Source organism: Oncorhynchus keta, chromosome 12, assembly GCF_023373465.1.
Source record: "Oncorhynchus keta strain PuntledgeMale-10-30-2019 chromosome 12, Oket_V2, whole genome shotgun sequence".
Classification (NCBI taxonomy): domain Eukaryota; kingdom Metazoa; phylum Chordata; class Actinopteri; order Salmoniformes; family Salmonidae; genus Oncorhynchus; species Oncorhynchus keta.
The window spans coordinates 22514230-22534982 of NC_068432.1; the positions used below are offsets into that span (position 1 = coordinate 22514230).

Genomic DNA, 20753 nt, shown 5'->3' on the forward strand with positions numbered 1-20753 from the left:
GGAAGTATGTTTGGTGTCATTGTCCATTTGGAAGACTCATTTGTGACCAAGCTTAAACTTCCTGACTGATGTCTTGAGATGTTGCTTCATTATATCCACATACTTTTCCTGCGTCATGATGCCATCTATTTTGTGAAGTGCACCAGTCCCTCCTGCAGCAAAGCACCCCCACAACATGATGTTGCCACCCCCGTGCTTCTCCGTTGGAATGGTGTTCTTCGGCTTGCAAGCATCCCCTTTTTTCCTCCAGACATAAATGGTCATTATGGCCAAATCATCAGACCAGAGGACATTTCTCCAAAAAGTATGATCTTTGTCCCCATGTGCAGTTGCAAACAGTAGTCAAGCTTTTTTATGGCAGTTTTGGAGCAGTGGCTTCTTCCTTCCTGAGCAGCCTTTAAGGTTGTCGATATAGGACTCGTTTTACTGTGGCTATAGATACTTTTGTACCGGTTTCCTCCAGCATCTTCACAAGGTCCTTTGCTGTTGTTCTGGGATTGATTTTCACTTTTCACACCAAAGTACGTTCATCTCTAGGAGACAGAACGCGTCTCCTTCATGAGCGGTGTGACGGCTGTGTGGTCCCATGGTGTTTATACTTGCGTATTATGGTTTGTACAGATGAATGTGGTACCTTCAGGTGTTTGAAAATTGCGCCCAAGGATGAACCAGACTTTTTTCTGAGTTCTGGCTGATTTCATTTGATTTTCCCATTAAGTCAAGCAAAGAGGGACTGAGTTTGAAGGTAGGCCTTGAAATTCATCAACAGGTGCACCTCCAATTGACTCAAATGTCAGAAGCTTCTAAAGCCAAGACATCATTTTCTGGAATTTTCCAAGCTGTTTAAAGGCACAGTCAACTTAGTGCATGTAAACTTCAGACCCACTGGAATTGATACAGTGAAATAATCTGTCTCAAACAATTGTTGGGAAAATTATTTGTGTTGTTTTTGTTGCATATCCTAACTCCCCGCGATAACTTAGGAGAGTGGGGTCACGGCCATGGTCAGCATTTATCAACAGCGAACCTGGAGCATTTATGGTTAAATGCTTTGCTCAAGGGCACATCGACAGATTTTTCATCTTGTCGGCTCGGGGTTTGAAACTAACATCTTTTAGGCTACTGGCCCAACGCTCTAACCACTAGGCTACATACAGCCTCTAAGAGCTTATGCTTTGACTAAAATGTTAATGTAAACAATTAACTGCTGGGTGCGATCAAAAGCAGACAATCTCACAACAAAAACATACTACTTATAAATCCGAAATGAGAAAAGCCAGAATCGTAAAAACAATCCCTCAAATATGATACATTATTTATTTACAACATATCAAATCACAAACGGTAATAGTTTCCCTAGAGTGCGTGGATAATGGTGCGACTCTTGAGCTGTTCAACGTAATTCTTGGCCTGGTCGAAGCCAGTCTTCTGTTCTGCCTTCGGTGGAAGCCCCTCCACCAGCTTGACAAAGTAGTGGCAGTGCACTTTATCCATGATCCCAAACATTCCTCTGCCATGGTAACGGATACGTTTCAGGTACTTCCCCTTGTTGGAGAATGATTCCGCTGAAGTGAGGGAGAAGGGGATAAAGAGTGCGTGAAAGAGTGTGTGTGTGTGACAGACATATAGAACACAATGACACATTTCTCATTCTGGAATTGCATTTGAATGTCAAACACATCAGAATAAAGATATTTCTGTTTCCATTTGTTTATCTATAATAACCTCTGAATTACATTTGCATAAATCATACCCAGCCTCTCTGAAGTGAAGAAAAGTATGTATTTTCAGGCATCTAAAATTACATCCCTATTGTGATTTTTCAATACATTTCCATTGCTTTTTCCATTTGAAAACAGTCAGGATGTGATTAGAATGCAGCATACACCCTTTTATGATCACCATCACTTTTTTCTAACCTTGTTAACAATTTACATTCAGGAATTCAATCATGCTATTTAGGGCACGCATGGGCAATTTCTGCCATACATTTTATTATGAGAATCCTCTCAAGATGTTGAAGTTGGGTATCTCATTGAGATATGTGTACACAATATCTCAATACACATACACATGAAGTTAGGTATCAGAGACTATCTGCACTGACTAGTATCCACACATCCCAAACACAAACACATCCCAAACACAAACACTCAGTCAACACTGCTGTTCTATGATACTGTTCTATTATATACCATTTATTCTACTATGTGACCGAGACACTGCCCACATATTTTTAAAACAGTATTATTACTATGCATACTACCTCTATTACTTATTTTGTACCCGACTCTTCATTATTATTAATATTGATTAACATACTGCATTAAGGGAGCTAGCACACAAGCATTTTGCTGCGCCTTTTATACTTGCTGTGAACTGTGTGTGAGACGAATACAATTTGATGTGTAAGATTTCAAGAAGATGTACGACAGTTGACACTTACCAACATATAAATTGGACTTGTATTCCACATTGTGATTCCTGACTGCCATCTCCTGGGCTTCCAAGAGAACCTTAAATACAACAACGTATCACATCATGAAAGGAAGACGGGCCAAACACTGACAAGTCATACGAGTATATTTTGTCAGTATAACTATAGAACTACTGGACATGAGCACATCACACAGACAGGTCATAAATCAGTATTTGACGTCCATCCATGTCCGAGGACAACGGGAGATGATGTGGAAACAAGGCCACTAGGGGCAACAGTGAGCGCTGTTACCTTCAAGTAGGTTTCGGTTTTACTAGGGCGTTGTTGACGGGGATGGCAGATGGGCGCAAGCATCTGCCCCTGGTTCAAAAGGTAAGCATCTGCCCCTGGTTCAAAAGGTAAGCATCTGCCCCTGGTTCAAAAGGTAAGCATCTGCCCCTGGTTCAAAAGGTAAGCATCTGCCCCTGGTTCAAAAGGTAAGCATCTGCCCCTGGTTCAAAAGGTAAGCATCTGCCCCTGGTTCAAAAGGTAAGCATCTGCCCCTGGTTCAAAAGGTAAGCATCTGCCCCTGGTTCAAAAGGTAAGCATCTGCCCCTGGTTCAAAAGGTAAGCATCTGCCCCTGGTTCAAAAGGTAAGCATCTGCCCCTGGTTCAAAAGGTAAGCATCTGCCCCTGGTTCAAAAGGTAAGCATCTGCCGCTGGTTCAAAAGGTAAGCATCTGCCCCTGGTTCAAAAGGTAAGCATCTGCCCCTGGTTCAAAAAGCATCTGCCCCTGGTTCAAAGGTAAGCATCTGCCCCTGGTTCAAAAGGTAAGCATCTGCCCCTGGTTCAAAAGGTAAGCATCTGCCCCTGGTTCAAAAGGTAAGCATCTGCCCCTGGTTCAAAAGGTAAGCATCTGCCCCTGGTTCAAAAGGTAAGCATCTGCCCCTGGTTCAAAAGGTAAGCATATGCCGCTGGTTCAAAAGGTAAGCATCTGCCCCTGGTTCAAAAGGTAAGCATCTGCCCCTGGTTCAAAAGGTAAGCATCTGCCCCTGGTTTAAAAGGTAAGCATCTGCCCCTGGTTCAAAAGGTAAGCATCTGCCCCTGGTTCAAAAGGTTGCATGTTCAAATCCAGTGATAAAAAGTTGGTTTTGATATTCTTGTTTTAAGACTAGGCATCAAATGCCTAAACTTAACCTTCAACACTTCGGAATTTGACGTTTGAGAAACATGAATGGATGTCTAATTCTGAGTCTGAAATCTTGTTGCATCACAAGCCTAAATGTTACATTGTTTTCCAAAACTAGCTAAAGCATGCTGTAGAAAGTCACATGGATTAAAACATACCTCTTTCATGATCTTTGCCCCCTTTTTGTCATTGAACTCAAGCTGTGCAATGGCCTCGTCAATAGTCATTCCTCTGATCTGTTGGAAGAATACAGAAGAGGAAGTCAACCAATAGCGGACGCATAGAAATGGCAGGCCCCATGCACTTAACACAAATGCCTTGTTGGCCAAGTTCGCCTTATTGTACATTGCTCTCCATTACTCTTTTCATATTATCGTCAGCACAGTATACATGATCCCAAATTTACCTCCAAGACACTGCCGATTTGAAAAACGAAAGAGTAGATTGTGCTGATTTACTGGTGCATTGAACCATGTAGCACGCTATAGTTTAAAAACTCTGATAGTGCTAAAACAATGTCATATCTAAATTGACATCTTTATGTACCTTTGGCATAATACTTTATCATTTTAAAAACTGTTCAATGCACCTGTTTTTATCTCAATACCAAATCATCTGACTAACAATTAAGTAACTTACCGTAATCGTTTTAAATTAAAATGGTACTAAAATAAATTGTTCTTAGCAAAGAGCAATTTCTCAAGCAACAATTTTGGTAGGACTGTCGGAGTGGTCTGAGTTGGGAGGGGAAACGGAAAACTAGCCGTTATTGGCAGAGGTTTGAAACTCTTTCTTATGGGTCTATTTACTAACTTACCGTGAGATCACCAGGCAGGCCAAAACTCCATCCCATCAAAACAGGCTGAAATTTCAGGCAGTCTTTTCAAAAAGCGCATTCACTTTCACAGTATTACACCAACCTCAGTGTGGAAATGTATATAAAAGCACAGGTAAATAATGTTTGACTGGATTTAACAAAATAGCATACTTAAGAGGACAACCTTACAAGTAAGGCTGTCAGAGAAGGTCAGCCTTACATTATATTGTTTTATGTTTTTTTTTACCAATCTATGGGACAGGCACAAGGAAGGCACTGGACAACAACCCACTAGGAAAGTGAAAGCAGGGAAGGCCATAGCTGTGTATACGATGATGCTATCCCTCTTGGACAACATCGTAGCGTAAAAACCCACACATGTGTATCACGAATCTTGAATAAGATTCTATTTGAAATTACTTGACATTTTTGCAGGGCATTGGACCTGAGAGCCTACCATTGGGAATTTCAGTCAAAATATCCACAGGAAAGCATTATTCAAGGCTTTTACCCCCCCCATTAAAATAATTCCATTTGCAAATTAACATTTTTATTCATTGATGGAAAGACCAGTCCACGGAAATACATATGGCCATAATGCTTATTGGTCTATAGCTTAATTAGCATAATTGTGGAATTAAATTGCCACGTGTATTTACGTTAGGCACGTCTTATTTATCACATGCACAACAAAGACATACAGAGCCTATTTTGAGCAGAATATCACCTCAGACAACACTAGAGCTGCTGCAGCGCTTCAGCTCATTGCTGCTGGAGTGCAACACGTGCTTTTTATAAGACCAATCACTGCACAATATTTCTAAAAATGCAATTGTGTGTTAAACTTGGATGGCCACAATTAAAAAGAGTTACCTTTTTTTTTAAATTAAAATTTAAGTGCCACTCCCAGTAGACATTCAAGTGCATAGGGAACAGTAGACAAGCTATAAGAGATGCTCAGAAATACCTTACTTAAGTGTTCAGACTTTTTGCTATGAGATTTGAAATTGAGCTCAGGTGCATCTCGTTTCCATTGATCATCTTTCTACAACCTGATTGCAGCATTGAAGGTCCCCAAGAACATTGTGGCCTCCCTCATTCTTAAATGAAATAAATTTGGAACCAACAAGACTCTTTCTAGAGCTTGCCGCCGGGTGAAAATGCGAAATCAGGGGAGAAGGGCCTTGGACGGGAAGGTGACCAAGAACCCGATGGCCACTGACAGAGCTCCAGAGTTTCTCTGTGGAGATGGGAGAACCTTCCAGAAGGACAACCATCTCTGCAGCACTCCACCAATCACACCTTTTATGGTAGAGTGGATAGATGGAAGTCACTCAGTAAAAATAAACATGACAAGCTGCTTGGAGTTTGCCAAAAGGCACCTAAAGGACTCTCCGACCATGAGAAACAACATTCTCTGGTCTGATGAAACCATGATTGAACTCTTTAGCCTGAATAGGCATCACATCTGGAAGAAACCTGGCACCATCCTTACGGTGAAGCATGGTGGTGGCAGCATCATGCTGTGGGGATGTTTTTCAGTGCGTTTTAGTCAGGTTTGAGGGGAAAATTAATGGAGCAAAGTACAGAGATTCATGAAAACCTGCTCAGGACCTCAGACTGAACAACGACCCTATGCACATAGCCAAGACAACGCAGGATTGGTATCGGGACAAGTCTCTGAATGTTCTTGAGTGTCCCAGCCAGAACCCGGACATGAACATGATCGAACATCTCTGGAGACCTGAAAATAGCTGTGCAGCAACGCTCCCCATAAAAACTGACAGAGCTTGAGGATCTGCAGAGAAGAACGGGATAAAAAAAATAAAAACAATCCTCAAATATAGGTGTCCAACCTTGTAGCTGAGTAAAGGGTCTGAATTAGAGGTCGACCGATTATGATTTCTCAACGCCGATACCGATTATTGGAGGACCAAAAAGGTCGATAGATTAATCGGACAAATTTTTTTTTTGTAATAATGACAATTACAACAATACTGAATTAACACTTATTTTACCTTAAAATAAAACATCAAAATCAATTTAGCCTCAAATAAATAATGAAACATGTTCAATTTGGTTTAAATAATACAAAAACAAAGTGTTGGAGAAGTAATATGTGCCATGTAAAAATGTGTGACATGTAAAAAAAGCTAACGTTTAAGTTCCTTGCTCAGAACATGAGAACATATGAAAGTTGGTGGTTCCTTTTAACATGAGACTTCAATATTCCAAGGTAAGAGGTTTTAGTTAATGTAGTATTTATAGGACTATTTCTCTCTATACAATTTGTATTTCATATACCTTTGACTATTGGATGCTCTTATAGGCACTATAGTATAGTATTGCCAGTGTAACAGTTATAGCTTCCATCCCAAGTCACTCTCTCATCCCCATACCTGGGCTCGAACCAGGAACATATCTGACAACAGCCACACCTCAAGCTGAACCTCAGCATCGTTATCCATCGCTCCACAAATGCGTGATCACAACACCCTGGCCCTTGCAGCGCAAGGGGAATAACTAGTCCAAATCTAAAAGTGAGTGACGTTTGAAACAGTATTAGCGCACACCCAGCTGACTAGGTAGCCATTTCAGCCCAGTCAAAACTGGTTACAAACTCAGCCATTCAGGCTGATAGGCTTGGGTAAGTCATAAACAGCGCTTTGTGTCTTGCGAAGAGCTGATGGCAAAACACAAATCTAAAAGTGAGTGAAAACAGTGCTGTTTGAATGAATGAAGTCATAAACAGGTGCCTGATGGCAAAACACACTGCTGTTTGAATGAATGACAGTCAGACTGCTCTATCAAATCAGACTTAATTATAACTTAATAACACAGAAATACGAGCCTTTGGTCATTAATATGATCGAATCCGGAAACTATCGAAAACAAAACGTTTATTATTTCAGTGAAATACAGAACCGTTCTGTATTCTTTTTTAAACATTTTACAGGTGGCATCCCCAAGTCTAAATATTCTTGTTACATTGCGCAACCTTCAATGTATGTCATAATTATGTACAATTCTGGCAAATTAGTTCGCAATGAGCCAGGCAGCCCAAACTGTTGCATATACCCTGACTCTGCATGCAATGAACGCAAGAGAAATGACAATTTCACCTGGTTAATATTGCCTGCTAAACTGGATTAGTAGTTATAACTAGTGATTATGATTGATTGTTTTTTATAAGATAAGTGTAATGCTAGCTAGCAATTTACCTTGGCTTCTACTGCGTTCGCGTAACTGGCAGGCTACTCGTGGAGTGCAATGGTTAGAGTATTGGACTAGTTAACTGTGCGGTTGCAAGATTGGAACCCCTGAGCTGACAAGGTGAAAATCTGTCGTTCTGCCCCTGAACAAGGCAGTTAACCCACAGTTCCTAGGCAGTCATTGGAAATAAGAATGTGTTCTTAACTGACTTGCCTAGTTAAATAAAAGGTATAAAAAATGTAAATATTTTTTTAAATTTTATAATCAGAAATCGGCACCCAAAAGTACCGATTTCCGATTGTTATGAAAACTTGAAATCGGGCCTAATTAATCGGCCATTAAGATTAATCGGTCGACCTCTAGTCTGAATACTTATGCAAGTGGTTTTTATAAATGACTGTTTCATGACTACTGATCAATTCATGTATAAATGTATAATTAGGAGGATATCCGTTTGAAAACCTTTTTATTTTTGTAATTATGTATTGTATTGGTTTTTGTGGCTTCCAACCACACCTGCACACCATTTCTTTGTATTATCTGTATTGCTGTCCATCACTTGATTTTTTGTTTCAAATCAACTTTAATTGAGCAGAAGCCAAAGGCACAATCCTAGTCATATTAGAAACACATCCTAGTTGTTGCATCTTTAGATTCCCCCTCTTTCAAAGATCTTAGTCGAGATTTTGATCTCTGTTACATATGGAACCACATCAGGTACGCCGTTTAGGTGTTTTTTGCACAAATTGAATTTTGGCAAATGTTTTATTGGATGCTTAATTAAAAGGAATTGCATATACAACCTAAACAGGACCTTCAAATCAAATGTTTTGGATGGGTGGAGTTTGGCTTGCCTGGTGACATTAGACAGTATAAGTTAATATAGCCCAATAATAGAGTTCCAAACCCCTCTTCCAATAACAGCTTGTTTTCAGATTACATATCCCTCCCCAGTCAGACCACTCCCAGACAGTCATAGCTTGAGAAATTATTTTTTGCAAAAAAAATGTTGTTTCTTTCTGATTATTTTAATGGAAAACTATTACAGTAAGGTCCTCAACTGAAATGAGAGAAATTATTTGATAGAGAAATTGGCTGCATTGGGGCTTTAAACAGACTTTTCAAACGTGGGTCTGCTGCATATGCCTGAAATTACATCCTCTCTGCTCCACCTCATGTCATAATAAAAGTCCTGCAGGTGTGCAAGCATATTGAATTAAATTGATTGGTGCATGCGTGGCAAAAAAATAAAAAACTGCCGATGCTCTCCTTTACAAGACCTTAGTAAACCAGGGATCTCTTTACAAGAGATAAAAGCCCTTGCACAGAAAAGAGTGAGGAGAGCCATGGTGAACTCGTTATGTTTCCAAGAGGGACAAGAAGACTAAGTAAAGAAAGTACATTTATGAGATTTTGAATATAGCATCTAAAGAGTAAGAATACGCAGTAAAATCTGTTATGTCTAGAGCTATCTGGAAGGTGTTTAACATGTTGCTTTTACATTCAAACCTTTACACTCACCATATTTGCTAGATACCACATCTTGTCCTTGCTGTACTTGATTTGCCTCCTGCAGTGGTGCACCTCCTGTGAAATAAATATATTGGTCTGTATTTAGTATATCGCAACAACTGAAAACAATAAAATGGTCAGATATGGAATGATTTCCATCTGTATACATAACTACTGTATGTATCACTTGGTTGTTGGAACTCACTGCAGGTCTTCGTGCTTCATCAGGCTGCTGTGGTGGGAACATTTGCAGGTTCTTCCTGTCCCAGTTCTTGTTGACATCTAATGCGGCGCTGGTGTGGATGCAGGGGAGCTTCTGGGTTTTACCAAAGGCAAATAGCCTGGATAGAGAAGAGAACTTCGCTAAGAAGCTAACGTTAGCTAGCTAACGTTTGATAAGTTATAGACAGAAATAGGTGCAATACAAAAAATCTGGCAAATACTTGTAATAGGTATAATTATGAAGTTGTAAGCACATATGTAACTTCACTGCTTGATTTGTCCTTCACTGAAATTACAGCGCTGTTAACTCGTGTGCTGGTTCTCCTTACCTTGAGCGTATCTGCCCAGCAACACTCCTGAGTAGTGTGAGCCCTATGAAAACATAACCTATGTTTAGTTAATTCTAAACCACACTTTAGAAGAGGTCGAGAATGAAATAGACACTGGCATTTCAAGTACAATACTATTATACTTACCACCGCCTACCGTTACGGAGGTCGCCATGTTGAATGTATGACGTCGTCCACACGTTCTGCTTTACGGCAAGTGCACGCGAGACTGTCGTCGCTACTTACCACAACCACACATTCATAAACTCCGCCTATTTCTAAAATGTATTTTCTTAAAATCTGATTTTAAACCTAACCTTAACACACCTGCCAACCATAACTTTAAATTACAACTAAAAAGCAATTTTCTGTTTTTATCATTTTTTGGTCTAAAGTAACTAGTGGAAATGCAAAGATGCTGGTACTCCTTCTCAGGGCTCCGTCGCCTACCTTCTTGAAATTTGTATTGGCAGATCGCAACCAACTAAAAGGTGCATACAGCGTCATCTACTATACTGGAGTGCGTGGCCGATAACGGCCTCCCTATTAATATATGTATCTTATTTAGCCCTATGTTTCCGCCTACTGTTCTGGAGTGTGAATTCATTACACTTTATGACACAAAAAGGGAAGGGACAAAGGACTGGAAAAGGACAAAGGACTGGAAAAGGAAGCAAAATTGCCCTACCAACACCCGTTAAAACCTTGCCACTAACACACCTTGTAACTCTTCTGCAGTAAAATCTCATACACCCAAGTATTTCTCTGTAGCTCCCACCACAACATCTACTTTCTATTATTTCAGTTCCATTTCTGCGGTACAGTTGATAACCATGGCTATGAACGCTCAGAAAGCAACCTCACTGGCACACATTATTCCTATCACTCTATTAGCCCGGTTTACTCACAGGGAGCCTCTTAGGGTCCCTCGCCCTGGACCCATCTTCCTCTACTTCTCTCTTCACTTCCTCAGTATATGAGGCTATTTATATACTAGATCTACACTGTAAAAATAGTCTAGACATTATCTTCCATTTCTTTTAGACTAGCATTTGGCTTTCAACAACAAAGATTTGTAATAACCTTGTTGTCTATCTCTCCAACATTTGCAACATTGTTTCAATACTGAAATTCGATCTCCAGTGGTAATGAATGTGTCAGGGTTCGGGACGAGACAGACAAGCTGGCAGCTTTTCTCATCCAGTCGAAATCATGACTCAGGATAATTTTATGGATATACACAAAGAAATGTCAATAGAAAAACACGAAATGCAGCTTCAGTTTGAAGTGATTGTGTTAGCTGTGTAGTTTGCTATCTGTTCTGAACAGTGGCCTGGTGAGAGAGCAAATGTTCTATGCCAGACGAAATTTCACATAATTTGCTCATTGTAATGGATGTACCCCACAAAAATCACTAGAAAACAGCTTAAACAAATGCAAAAACAGCTACGTTTGTGTTATTCTGGCTGCACTGTTCGGCGTGACAGTGTTAGCCAAAGTTGGCTAACTAGCAAGCAAGGGATAAGAACGTTGCCAGCCAACATGGCAACAGAACATTTAGATCAAATGACTGGATCGAGTCCATAGATTTAGAACGAAAGACTTAGGGCGTGTTCGCAAATTCACTCTATTCCGATTTTAGAGTACCCTCGTCTGAGTGTGCCAGAGAGCAGAATAACTAATGAATTTCCAAACGTTCAACACCCATTGAATATGACCAGTGCCAGTAAACTTTGGGCAAAAACAGTGTAATGAAATTGTTGCCAGTATTACAGTTATAGTCACCAACGTGCTGGATAACATGAACATTTGATTCCATTCCAGCCATTACAATGAGCCCATCCTCCTATAGCGCCTCCCACCAACCTCCTCTGGTGAGTCCACTGTAAGTAAGAAGGGGAAACTGTAGTTAAACAACAGGAGGTCAAAACCTGAGAATTCTACCTGGTGTTGATAGTGTTAGTGTATATTTTCCAAACTTTTGGAAGGAGAGACAAGGAAGATGTGTCTATCCTTGGCATCAGATGAACACATCATCCACATCTCTCCCTTCACCAGCTGGTTTTGAAGCATGAGTAAGTGAGGTATTGCTGCCCCGCAGGAGAAGGAGAGACAGGGAAAATATGTCTATTCTCTGTGTCAAATGAAAAATGAATGGGAGCTAGGAAAGGAAAGAAGGAAAGAATGCTAAAAAAGGAAGATAGGGAAGGAAGCTAGGGAAGGAGGAAAGAGACCTACGAAAGGAAGTAAGTAAGAATAGAAGATGTTTCTCAACATGTCTGCATTAATGTGGATGCTATGATTATGGATAATCATGAATGAATTGTGAATGATAAAATGTGAGAAAGTTACAGAGGAACTAAGATCCTACCCCCCACAACAAATGCAAATCTCCCATGGTATTAGTATTGATGAGAGGTTAGCATGTTTTGTTGTAGCCTCTAACTTTCTTACTCATCATTATTCATTATTTTTCTTCATCATGGCATTTTCATGATTCATTTTGAAGTGTTCAATAACATCTTACTGTATCTACTCACTTAGAAAGAAAATTACTCCAGTCATCATTCAGCACTCAGTTTCTGTAGGTCGTTATCAATAAAACGTCACAATACGTTGCAGAGCGTTCAATTTGCCTGCTGGGGGGCATGGAGACCCCCAGCTCTGCTAAAACCATTGACATCTAACTGCGTGTTGTTTTCAAGGGATTGTTAAATAACTATTTGGTTGTAATACCATCACCTCTTGAAGAGCATAGTCACAACTACAAATTTCAGATTATTCCATGCAAAACAATTGCTCACTTTAATTCTATCATCAGAGTTATTCAGCAAGTTACTGCATGCTGTCCATGATGAGTAAACATCAATTGATCATGTAATTTCAGATACGTGAGGGTAGCCTCACGATATCTCTCAATATTGGCCACCATTCATTGGGTATTTTAGTGAGATACAATAAAAGTGAACTGACAAGTATGACCCAGGTAGCGCTGAACGTTCCTGTAATGTTCCCTAAAGGTTCTCCTTTGGTTCTTAGAGAAATTACTTTCACAGAACGTTCTCGGAACGTTGTGGGAAAGTGATTTCTCTAAGAACCAAATGATAAGCTTTAGGAAATGGTTCTATTTTGGTAAGGTAGAAACACATTGTTCTAAGAACGTTCAAATGACCTCATAAACGGGCCGCCCCCAGGTGGTGAGGGTAGGTAACAACATCTCCACCCCGCTGATCCTCAAAACTGGGGCCCCACAAGGGTGCGTTCTGAGCCCTCTCCTGTACTCCCTGTTCACCCACGACTGCGTGGCCATGCACGCCTCCAACTCAATCATCAAGTTTGCGGACGACACGACAGTGGTAGGCTTGATTACCAACAACGACGAGACGGCCTACAGGGAGGAGGTGAGGGCCCTCAGAGTGTGGTGTCAGGAAAATAACCTCACACTCAATGTCAACAAAACTAAGGAGATGATTGTGGACTTCAGGAAACAGCAGAGTGAGCACCCCCCTATCCACATCGATGAGACAGTAGTGGAGAGGGTAGTAAGTTTTAAGTTCCTCGGCGTACACATCACAGACAAACTGAATTGGTCCACCCACACAGACAGCATTGTGAAAAGGCGCAGCAGCGCCTCTTCAACCTCAGGAGGCTGAAGAAATTCACGTTTAACACGTTTAAATGTCTTACTCACCTCGGCTGCAGTGAAGGAGAGTCCGCATGTTTTCGTTGCAGGCCGTGTCAGTGGCACTGTATTGTCCTCAAAGCGGGCAAAAAAAGTTATTTAGTCTGCCTGGGAGCAAGACATCCTGGTCCGTGACTGGGCTGGTTTTCTTTTTGTAGTCCGTGATTGACTGTAGACCCTGCCACATGCCTCTTGTGTCTGAGCCGTTGAATTGAGATTCTACTTTGTCTCTGTACTGACGCTTAGCTTGTTTGATAGCCTTGCGGAGGGAATAGCTGCACTGTTTGTATTCGGTCATGTTACCAGTCACCTTGCCCTGATTAAAAGCAGTGGTTCGCGCTTTCAGTTTCATGCGAATGCTGCCATCAATCCACGGTTTCTGGTTAGGGAATGTTTTAATCGTTGCTATGGGAACGACATCTTCAACGCACATTCTAATTAACTCGCACACCGAATCAGCGTATTCGTCAATATTGTTATCTGACGCAATACGAAACATATCCCAGTCCACGTGAAGGAAGCAGTCTTGGAGTGTGGAGTCAGCTTGGTCGGACCAGCGTTGGACAGACCTCAGCGTGGGAGCTTCTTTTTTTAGTTTCTGTCTGTAGGCAGGGATCAACAAAATGGAGTCGTGGTCAGCTTTTCCGAAAGGAGGGCGGGGCAGGGCCTTATATGCGTCGCGGAAGTTAGAGTAACAATGATCCAAGGTTTTTCCACCCCTGGTTGCGCAATCGATATGCTGATAAAATTTAGGGAGTCTTGTTTTCAGATTAGCCTTGTTAAAATCCCCAGCTACAATGAATGCAGCCTCCGGATAAATGGATTCCAGTTTGCAAAGAGTCAAATAAAGTTTGTTCAGAGCCATCGATGTGTCTGCTTGGGGGGGGGATATATACGGCTGTGATTATAATCGAAGAGAATTCTCTTGGTAGATAATGTGGTCGACATTTGATTGTGAGGAATTCTAAATCAGGTGAACAGAAGGATTTGAGTTCCTGTATGTTTCTTTCATCACACCATGTCTCATTAGCCATAAGGCATACTCCCCCGCCCCTCTTCTTACCAGAAAGATGTTTGTTTCTGTCAGCGCGATGTGTGGAGAAACCCACTGGCTGCACCGCCTCCGATAGCATCTCTCCAGTGAGCCATGTTTCCGTGAAGCAAAGAACGTTACAGTCTCTGATGTCCCTCTGGAATGCTACCCTTGCTCGGATTTCATCAACCTTGTTGTCAAGAGACTGGACATTGGCGAGAAGAATGCTAGGGAGTGGTGCAAGATGTGCCCGTCTCGGGAGTCTGACCAGAAGACCGCCTCGTTTCCCTCTTTTTCGGAGTCGTTTTTTTGGGTCGCTGCATGGGATCCATTCCGTTGTCCTGTTTGAAAGGCAGAACACAGGATCTGCGTCGCGAAAATCATATTCTTGGTCGTACTGATGGTGAGTTGACGCTGATCTTATATTCAGTAGCTTGTTTCAAGTACTGCTAATATTACTATTTTCATAGGTAAGGAGTCAGAGAAACATACTAAAACTACACCACGTGTTTATATGAACATGTTAGGGGGTAGCATAGTTATTCTTGAGCGTGTTGCGTATGCAGATTTCTTTTTATTCCTACATTAACTAGCGTAGCTAGCATGTTCTCCAGCTGCATTGGCTGCTACCTAGGTCTGACCATAAAAACAATTTAAAAAATGTGTTGCTTCCATGGAGATGTCTGGAAAGGTCTGATAACCCTCTTGCTATGTCATAACTTGGGTTATAATTTTTTGGTATTTTGACAGATGACGATAGATTTGATTTGTTGAATGACTAAGCTACTTGGCTAGTACCTGATGGTAACCAAGTCACATGAACCGTCATGTAAATAAGGAAGTTAATTTAATTAAATAGTTGCATTCCAGGGAGACATCAGAGATTGTAACATTCTCTGTTTCACGGAAACATGGCTCTCTCGGGATATGTTGTCGGAATCGGTTCAGCCACCGGGCTTCTCCATACATCGCGCCGACAGAGTTAAACACCTCTCTGGGAAGAGGAAGGGCAGGGGTGTATGCCTCATGACTAACGACTCATGGTGTAATCATAACAACATACAGGAACTCAAGCTCACCGGACTTATGTTTCCTTACAATCAAATGCCGGCCATTTTACTTAACAAGAGAATTCTCATCAGTTATAGTCACAGCTGTGTACATTCCCCCTCAAGCAGACACCAAGATGGCCATCAAGGAACTTCACTGGACTACATGCAACCTGGAAACCATATATCCTGAAGCTGCATTTATTATAGCTGGGGATTTTAACAAAGCACATTTGAGAACAAGGCTGCCTAAAATCTACCAGCATATTGATTGCGCTACGCACATGGGCAAAATCCTCAACCAACGCTGCTCTAACTTCCGCAATGCATACAAAGCCTTCCCCCGCGCTCCCTTCGGCAAATCCAACCACGACGCCATCTTGCTCCTATCGTCTTATAGACAGAATCTCAAACAGGATGTACTAGTGACGAGAACCATTCACTGGTCCGATCAATCGGAAGCCAAGCGTCAAGATTGTTTTGATCATGCGGACTGGAATATGTTCCGGTCAGCCTCAGAGAACAACATCGACCTATACACTGACTCGGTGAGTGTGTTTATAAAGAAGTGCATTGGAGATGTTATACCCACTGTGACCATTAAAACCTACCCTAACCAGAAACCGTGGATGGGTTTCAACCGATGTCTGCCCGCAACCTCACGCCCGACTAGCATCACTAGTCTGGACGATTCTGACCTAGAATATGTGGACAACTACAAATATCTAGGTGTCTGGTTAGACTGTAAACTCTCCTTCCAGACTCACATTAAGCATCTCCAATCCAAAATTAAATCTAAAATTGGCTTCCTATTTTGCAACAAGGCCTCCTTCACTCATGCTGCCAAACATACCCTCATAAAACATACTATCCTACCGATTCTTGACTTCGGCGATGTCATTTACAAAATAGCCCCCAACACTCTACTCAGCAAACTGGATGTAGTCTATCACAGTGCCATCTGTTTTGTCACCAAAGCCCCATATACCCATACCACTGCGATTTGTATGCTCTCGTTGGCTGGCCCTCACTATATATCCGTCACCAAAGCCACTGGCTCCAGGTCATCTATAAGTCTTTGCTAGGTAAAGCCCCGCCTTATCTCAGCTCACTGGTCACCATAGCAACACCAACCCATAGCACGCGCTCCAGCAGGTATATTGTACTGGTCATCCCCAAAGCTAACACTTCCTTTGGCCGCCTTTCCTTCCTCTGCTGCCAATGACTGGAACGAATTGCAACTTTATAAGCATCAGCTGTCAGAGCAGCTTACCGACCACTGTACCTGTACACAGCCAATCTGTAAAAAGCACATCCAACCACCCCAGTATCTATACTTGCACATCATCATCTGCACATCTATCACTCCAGTATTACATCTAAATTGTAATTATTTTGCCTCTATGGCCTATTTATTGCCTACCTCCCTACTCTTCTACATTTGCACACACTGTACATAAATGTTTCTATTTTCATTTTCTAATGTGTTGTTGATGGAATGTTTGTTTATGTGTAACTCTGTGTTGTTGTTTTTTCGCACTGCTTTGCTTTATCTTGGCTAGGTCGCAGTTGTAAATGAGAGCTTGTTCTCAACTGGCCTACCTGGTTAAATAAAGGTTAAATATTTTCTTTAAATATAAAATAAAAACAGCAGAGGGTGCACACTCCTATCCACATCGAAGGGACAGCAGTGGAGAAGGCTGAAGAAATTTGTCTTGTCACCCAAAACCCTGACAAACCTTTACAGATGCACAATCGAGAGCATCCTGATACAACTCATCCTCATCCTCATCCTCATCCTAGCCTGGTATGGCAACTGCACCGCCCTCAAATACAAGGCTCTCCAGAGGGTGGTGTGATCTGCACAATGCATCACCGGGGGCAAACTACCTGCCCTCCGTGACACCTACAGCACCCGGTGTCACAGGAAGGCCAAAAAGATCATCAAGGACGTCAACCAAACGAGCCACTGCCTGTTCACGCCTCTACCATATAGATGGTGAGGTCAGTACAGGTGCATCAAAGCTGGGACCAAGAGACTGAAAAACAGCTTCTATCTCAAGACCATAGGACTACTAAAAAGCAATCACTAACTCAGAGAGGCTGCTGCCTACATTGAGACCCAATCACTGGCCACTTTAATAACTGGATCACTAGACACTTTATACAATGCCACTCTAAATAATGCTCTTTTTATGTTTACATATCTTACATTACTCATATCACATGAACAGTTGAAGTCGGAAGTTTACATACACTTAGGTTGGAGTCATCAAAACCCATTTTCAACCACTTCACAAATTTCAAAACTATAGTTTTGGCAAGTCGGTTAGGACATCTACTTTGTGCATTACACAAGTAATATTTCCAACAATTGTTTACAGACAGAATATTTCACTTATAATTCACTGTATCACAATTCCAGTGGGTCAGAAGTTTACATACACTCAGTTGACTGTGCCTTTAAACAGCTTGGAAAATTCCAGAAATTGATGTCATGGCTTTAGAAGCTTCTGACATAATTTGAGTCAATTGCAGGTGCACCTGTGGATGTATTTCAAGGCCTACCTTCAAACTCAGTGCCTCTTTGCTTGACATCATGGGAAAATCAAACGAAATCAGCCAACACCTCAGAAAAAAACATTGTAGACCTCCACAAGTCTGGTTCATCTTTGGGAGCAATTTCCAAATGCCTGAAGGTACCACATTCATCTGAACAAACAATAGTACGCAACTATCAACACCATGGGACCACGCAGCCATCATACCGCTCAGGAAGGAGACGCATTCTGTCTCCTAGAGATGAGCGTACTTTGGTGTGAAAAGTGCAAATCAATCCCAGAGCAACAGCAAAGGATATTGTGAAGATGTTGGAGGAAACAGGTACAAAAGTATCTATAGCCACAGTAAAACGAGTCCTATTCGACATAACCTGAAAAGCCGCTCAGCCGCTCTGCTCCAAAACCGCCATAAAAAGTCAGACTACGGTTTGCAACTGCATATGGGGACAAAGATCATACGTTTTGGAGAAATGTCCTCTGATCTGATGAAACAAAAAATTTAAAAGTTTGTCCATAATGACCATCGTTATGTTTGGAGGAGAAAGAGGAAGCTTGCAAGCCGAAGAACACCATCCCAACCGTGAAGCACGGGGGTGGCAGCATCATGTTGTGGGGGTGCTTTGCTGCAAGAGGGACTGGTGCACTTCACAAAATAGATGGCATCATGAGGCTGGAAAATGATGTGGATATATTGAAACAACATCTCAAGACATCAGTCAGGAAGTTAAAGCTTGGTCGCAAATGGGTCTTCCAAATGCACAATGACCTCAAGCATACTTCCAAAGTTGTGGCAAAATGGCTTAAGGACAACAAAGTCAAGGGATTTGAGTGGCCACCACAAAGCCCTGACCTCAATCCTATAGAACATTTGTGGGCGAAACTGAAAAACTATGCGTGAGCAAGGAGGCCTACAAACCTGACTCAGTTACACCAGCTGTGTCAGGAGGAATTGGCCACAATTCACCCAACTTATTGTGGGAAGCTTATGGAAGGCTACCCAAAATGTTTGACCCAATTTAAACAATGTAAAGGCAATGCTACCAAATACTAATTGAGTGTACGTAAACTTCTGATCAACTGGAAATGTGATGAAAGAAATACAAGCTGAAATAAGTCATTCTCTCTATTATTATCCTCACATTTCACATTCTTAAAATAAAGTGGTGATCCTAACTGACCTAAGACAGGAAATGTTTACTCTGATTAAATGTCAGGAATTGTGATAAATAAATGTATTTGGCGAAGGTATATGTAAACCTTCGACTTCAACTGTATATACTGTGTTTTATACCATCTATTGCACATTGCCTATGCCGAGTTGGGCCCCCTTTTACTGGGAAGGCTTTCCACTAAATGTTGGAACATTGCTGCGGAGACTTGCTTCCATTCAGCCATATGAACATTAGTGAGGTCAGGCACTGATGTTGGGCGATTAGGCCAGGCACGCAGTCGGTGTTCCAATTCATCCCAAAGGTGTTAAATGGGATTGAGGTCAGGGCTCTGTGCAGGCCAGTCATGTTCGTCCACACCGATCTCGACAAGCCATTTCTGGATGGACCTCGCTTTGTGCACGGAGTCATTGTCATGCTGAAATAGGAAACGGCCTTCCCCAAACTGTTGCCACAAACTTGGAAGCACAGAAATGTCAACAATGTCATTGTAGGCTGTACCATTAAGATGTTCCTTCAATGGAATTAAAGGGCCTAGCTCAAACCATGAAAAACAGCCCCAGACCATTATTCCTTCTCCACCAAACTTTACAGTTGGCACTGTGATTTGGGGCAGGTAGCGTTCTCCTGGCGTCCACCAAACCCAGATTTGTCTGTTGGACTCCACAATGGTGAAGCGTGATTCATCACTCCAGAGAACGCGTTTCCACTGCTCCAGAGTCCAATGGTGGCTCTAAAACCTCTCCAACCGAACCTTGGCATTGTGCATGGTGATCTTACACTTGCAGCTGCAGCTGCTCCAGATGAACAGTTCTTGTGCTGACATTGGGTCCTCATAGCGGTTTCATTCAGCACTGAGAGCCCTTGTCTCCTGCCTCTGACTTGTTGGAAAGGCAAAGCCCTGGTCACTGTTTCACTGAGATTGCATGGATGTTCACCTGCCACTCATTTGAAGGGGTGTCGTTATACTTTTGTATATATATAGTTTATATTGTTTATTGGGTTATAATTGAAATACACTGTAACCTCTTCATTAGCGATCCCAAAAAAAGTAAAAAACTGAACAACCCGACAAGACATGGAAAATGCAATGGGCCAGAATTCTGCAGGCCACAGATAAAGTGAATATGTTTGAAGAATAATTGTCATACTGAATCCAGATTTCATATATACTCTCTAATCGGAAGCGTCCGGTATGGGACTTTACATTAGAATTTGGCCTGTCATTTAAAAAAATAACCATTCTAGAATTTTTTGTAATCAGATAATTGTTTTAGACATGTGTGACAGATATGGTACAAAAATGACAAGATTCTCGCTTTGAGGATTTCATCTGTTGGACTTCCTGAGACTTGGAGCTAGCCAGCGTGGCTTGGTGATAAAACCTACAGCCTGCATTCCATAGAATGAGTTGGCCTGTGTGTGACCGAGATAGAGATAGCCTGGAGGAGTAGAACAAACCCCTCTTTGTCTTTAATCATCTTAAAATCTGAGAAACACTACCGTTCACATAACTCACAAGTGCAGTGATGCTGCACAAATATGTTTTAGTGTTTGC

The 20753-nt window shown here is 41.7% G+C and overlaps 1 protein-coding gene and 1 long non-coding RNA gene across 4 annotated transcripts; one reads left to right on the top strand and one right to left on the bottom strand.

Moving 5' to 3' along the window:
* Positions 1 to 1289: 1289 nt before the first annotated feature.
* Positions 1290 to 9966, bottom strand: mrpl22 (mitochondrial ribosomal protein L22). Its single transcript, XM_035782191.2, has 7 exons — positions 9849 to 9966; positions 9702 to 9744; positions 9356 to 9491; positions 9160 to 9225; positions 3767 to 3844; positions 2447 to 2516; positions 1290 to 1565 (listed from the first exon to the last, which is right to left on the bottom strand). The coding sequence occupies exons 1-7, from the start codon at positions 9874 to 9876 to the stop codon at positions 1357 to 1359; spliced, it is 630 nt and encodes a 209-aa protein (XP_035638084.1). The 5' UTR covers positions 9877 to 9966; the 3' UTR covers positions 1290 to 1356.
* Positions 2796 to 3756, top strand: LOC127906299 (uncharacterized). 3 transcript variants are annotated; one of them, XR_008060820.1, is made up of 3 exons: positions 2796 to 3124; positions 3224 to 3379; positions 3484 to 3756. It is a non-coding gene; the product is annotated as an uncharacterized LOC127906299 (long non-coding RNA). The 3 variants fall into 3 exon arrangements; XR_008060821.1 differs by having other exon boundaries at positions 3224 to 3353; positions 3406 to 3756; XR_008060822.1 differs by having other exon boundaries at positions 3224 to 3353.
* Positions 9967 to 20753: the final 10787 nt, after the last annotated feature.

Bases quoted from the DNA above. Each gene is read 5' to 3' on its own strand.
- mrpl22 (XM_035782191.2), bottom strand. From the start codon at position 9,876: ATGGCGACCTCCGTAACGGTAGGCGGTG. The intron at 9,226-9,355 runs GTGAGTTCCAAC...TTTATTTCACAG, and splicing joins ATGAAGCACGAAGACCTGCA to GAGGTGCACCACTGCAGGAG. The intron at 3,845-9,159 runs GTGAGTGTAAAG...TTCTTCCAACAG, and splicing joins TGTGGTATCTAGCAAATATG to ATCAGAGGAATGACTATTGA.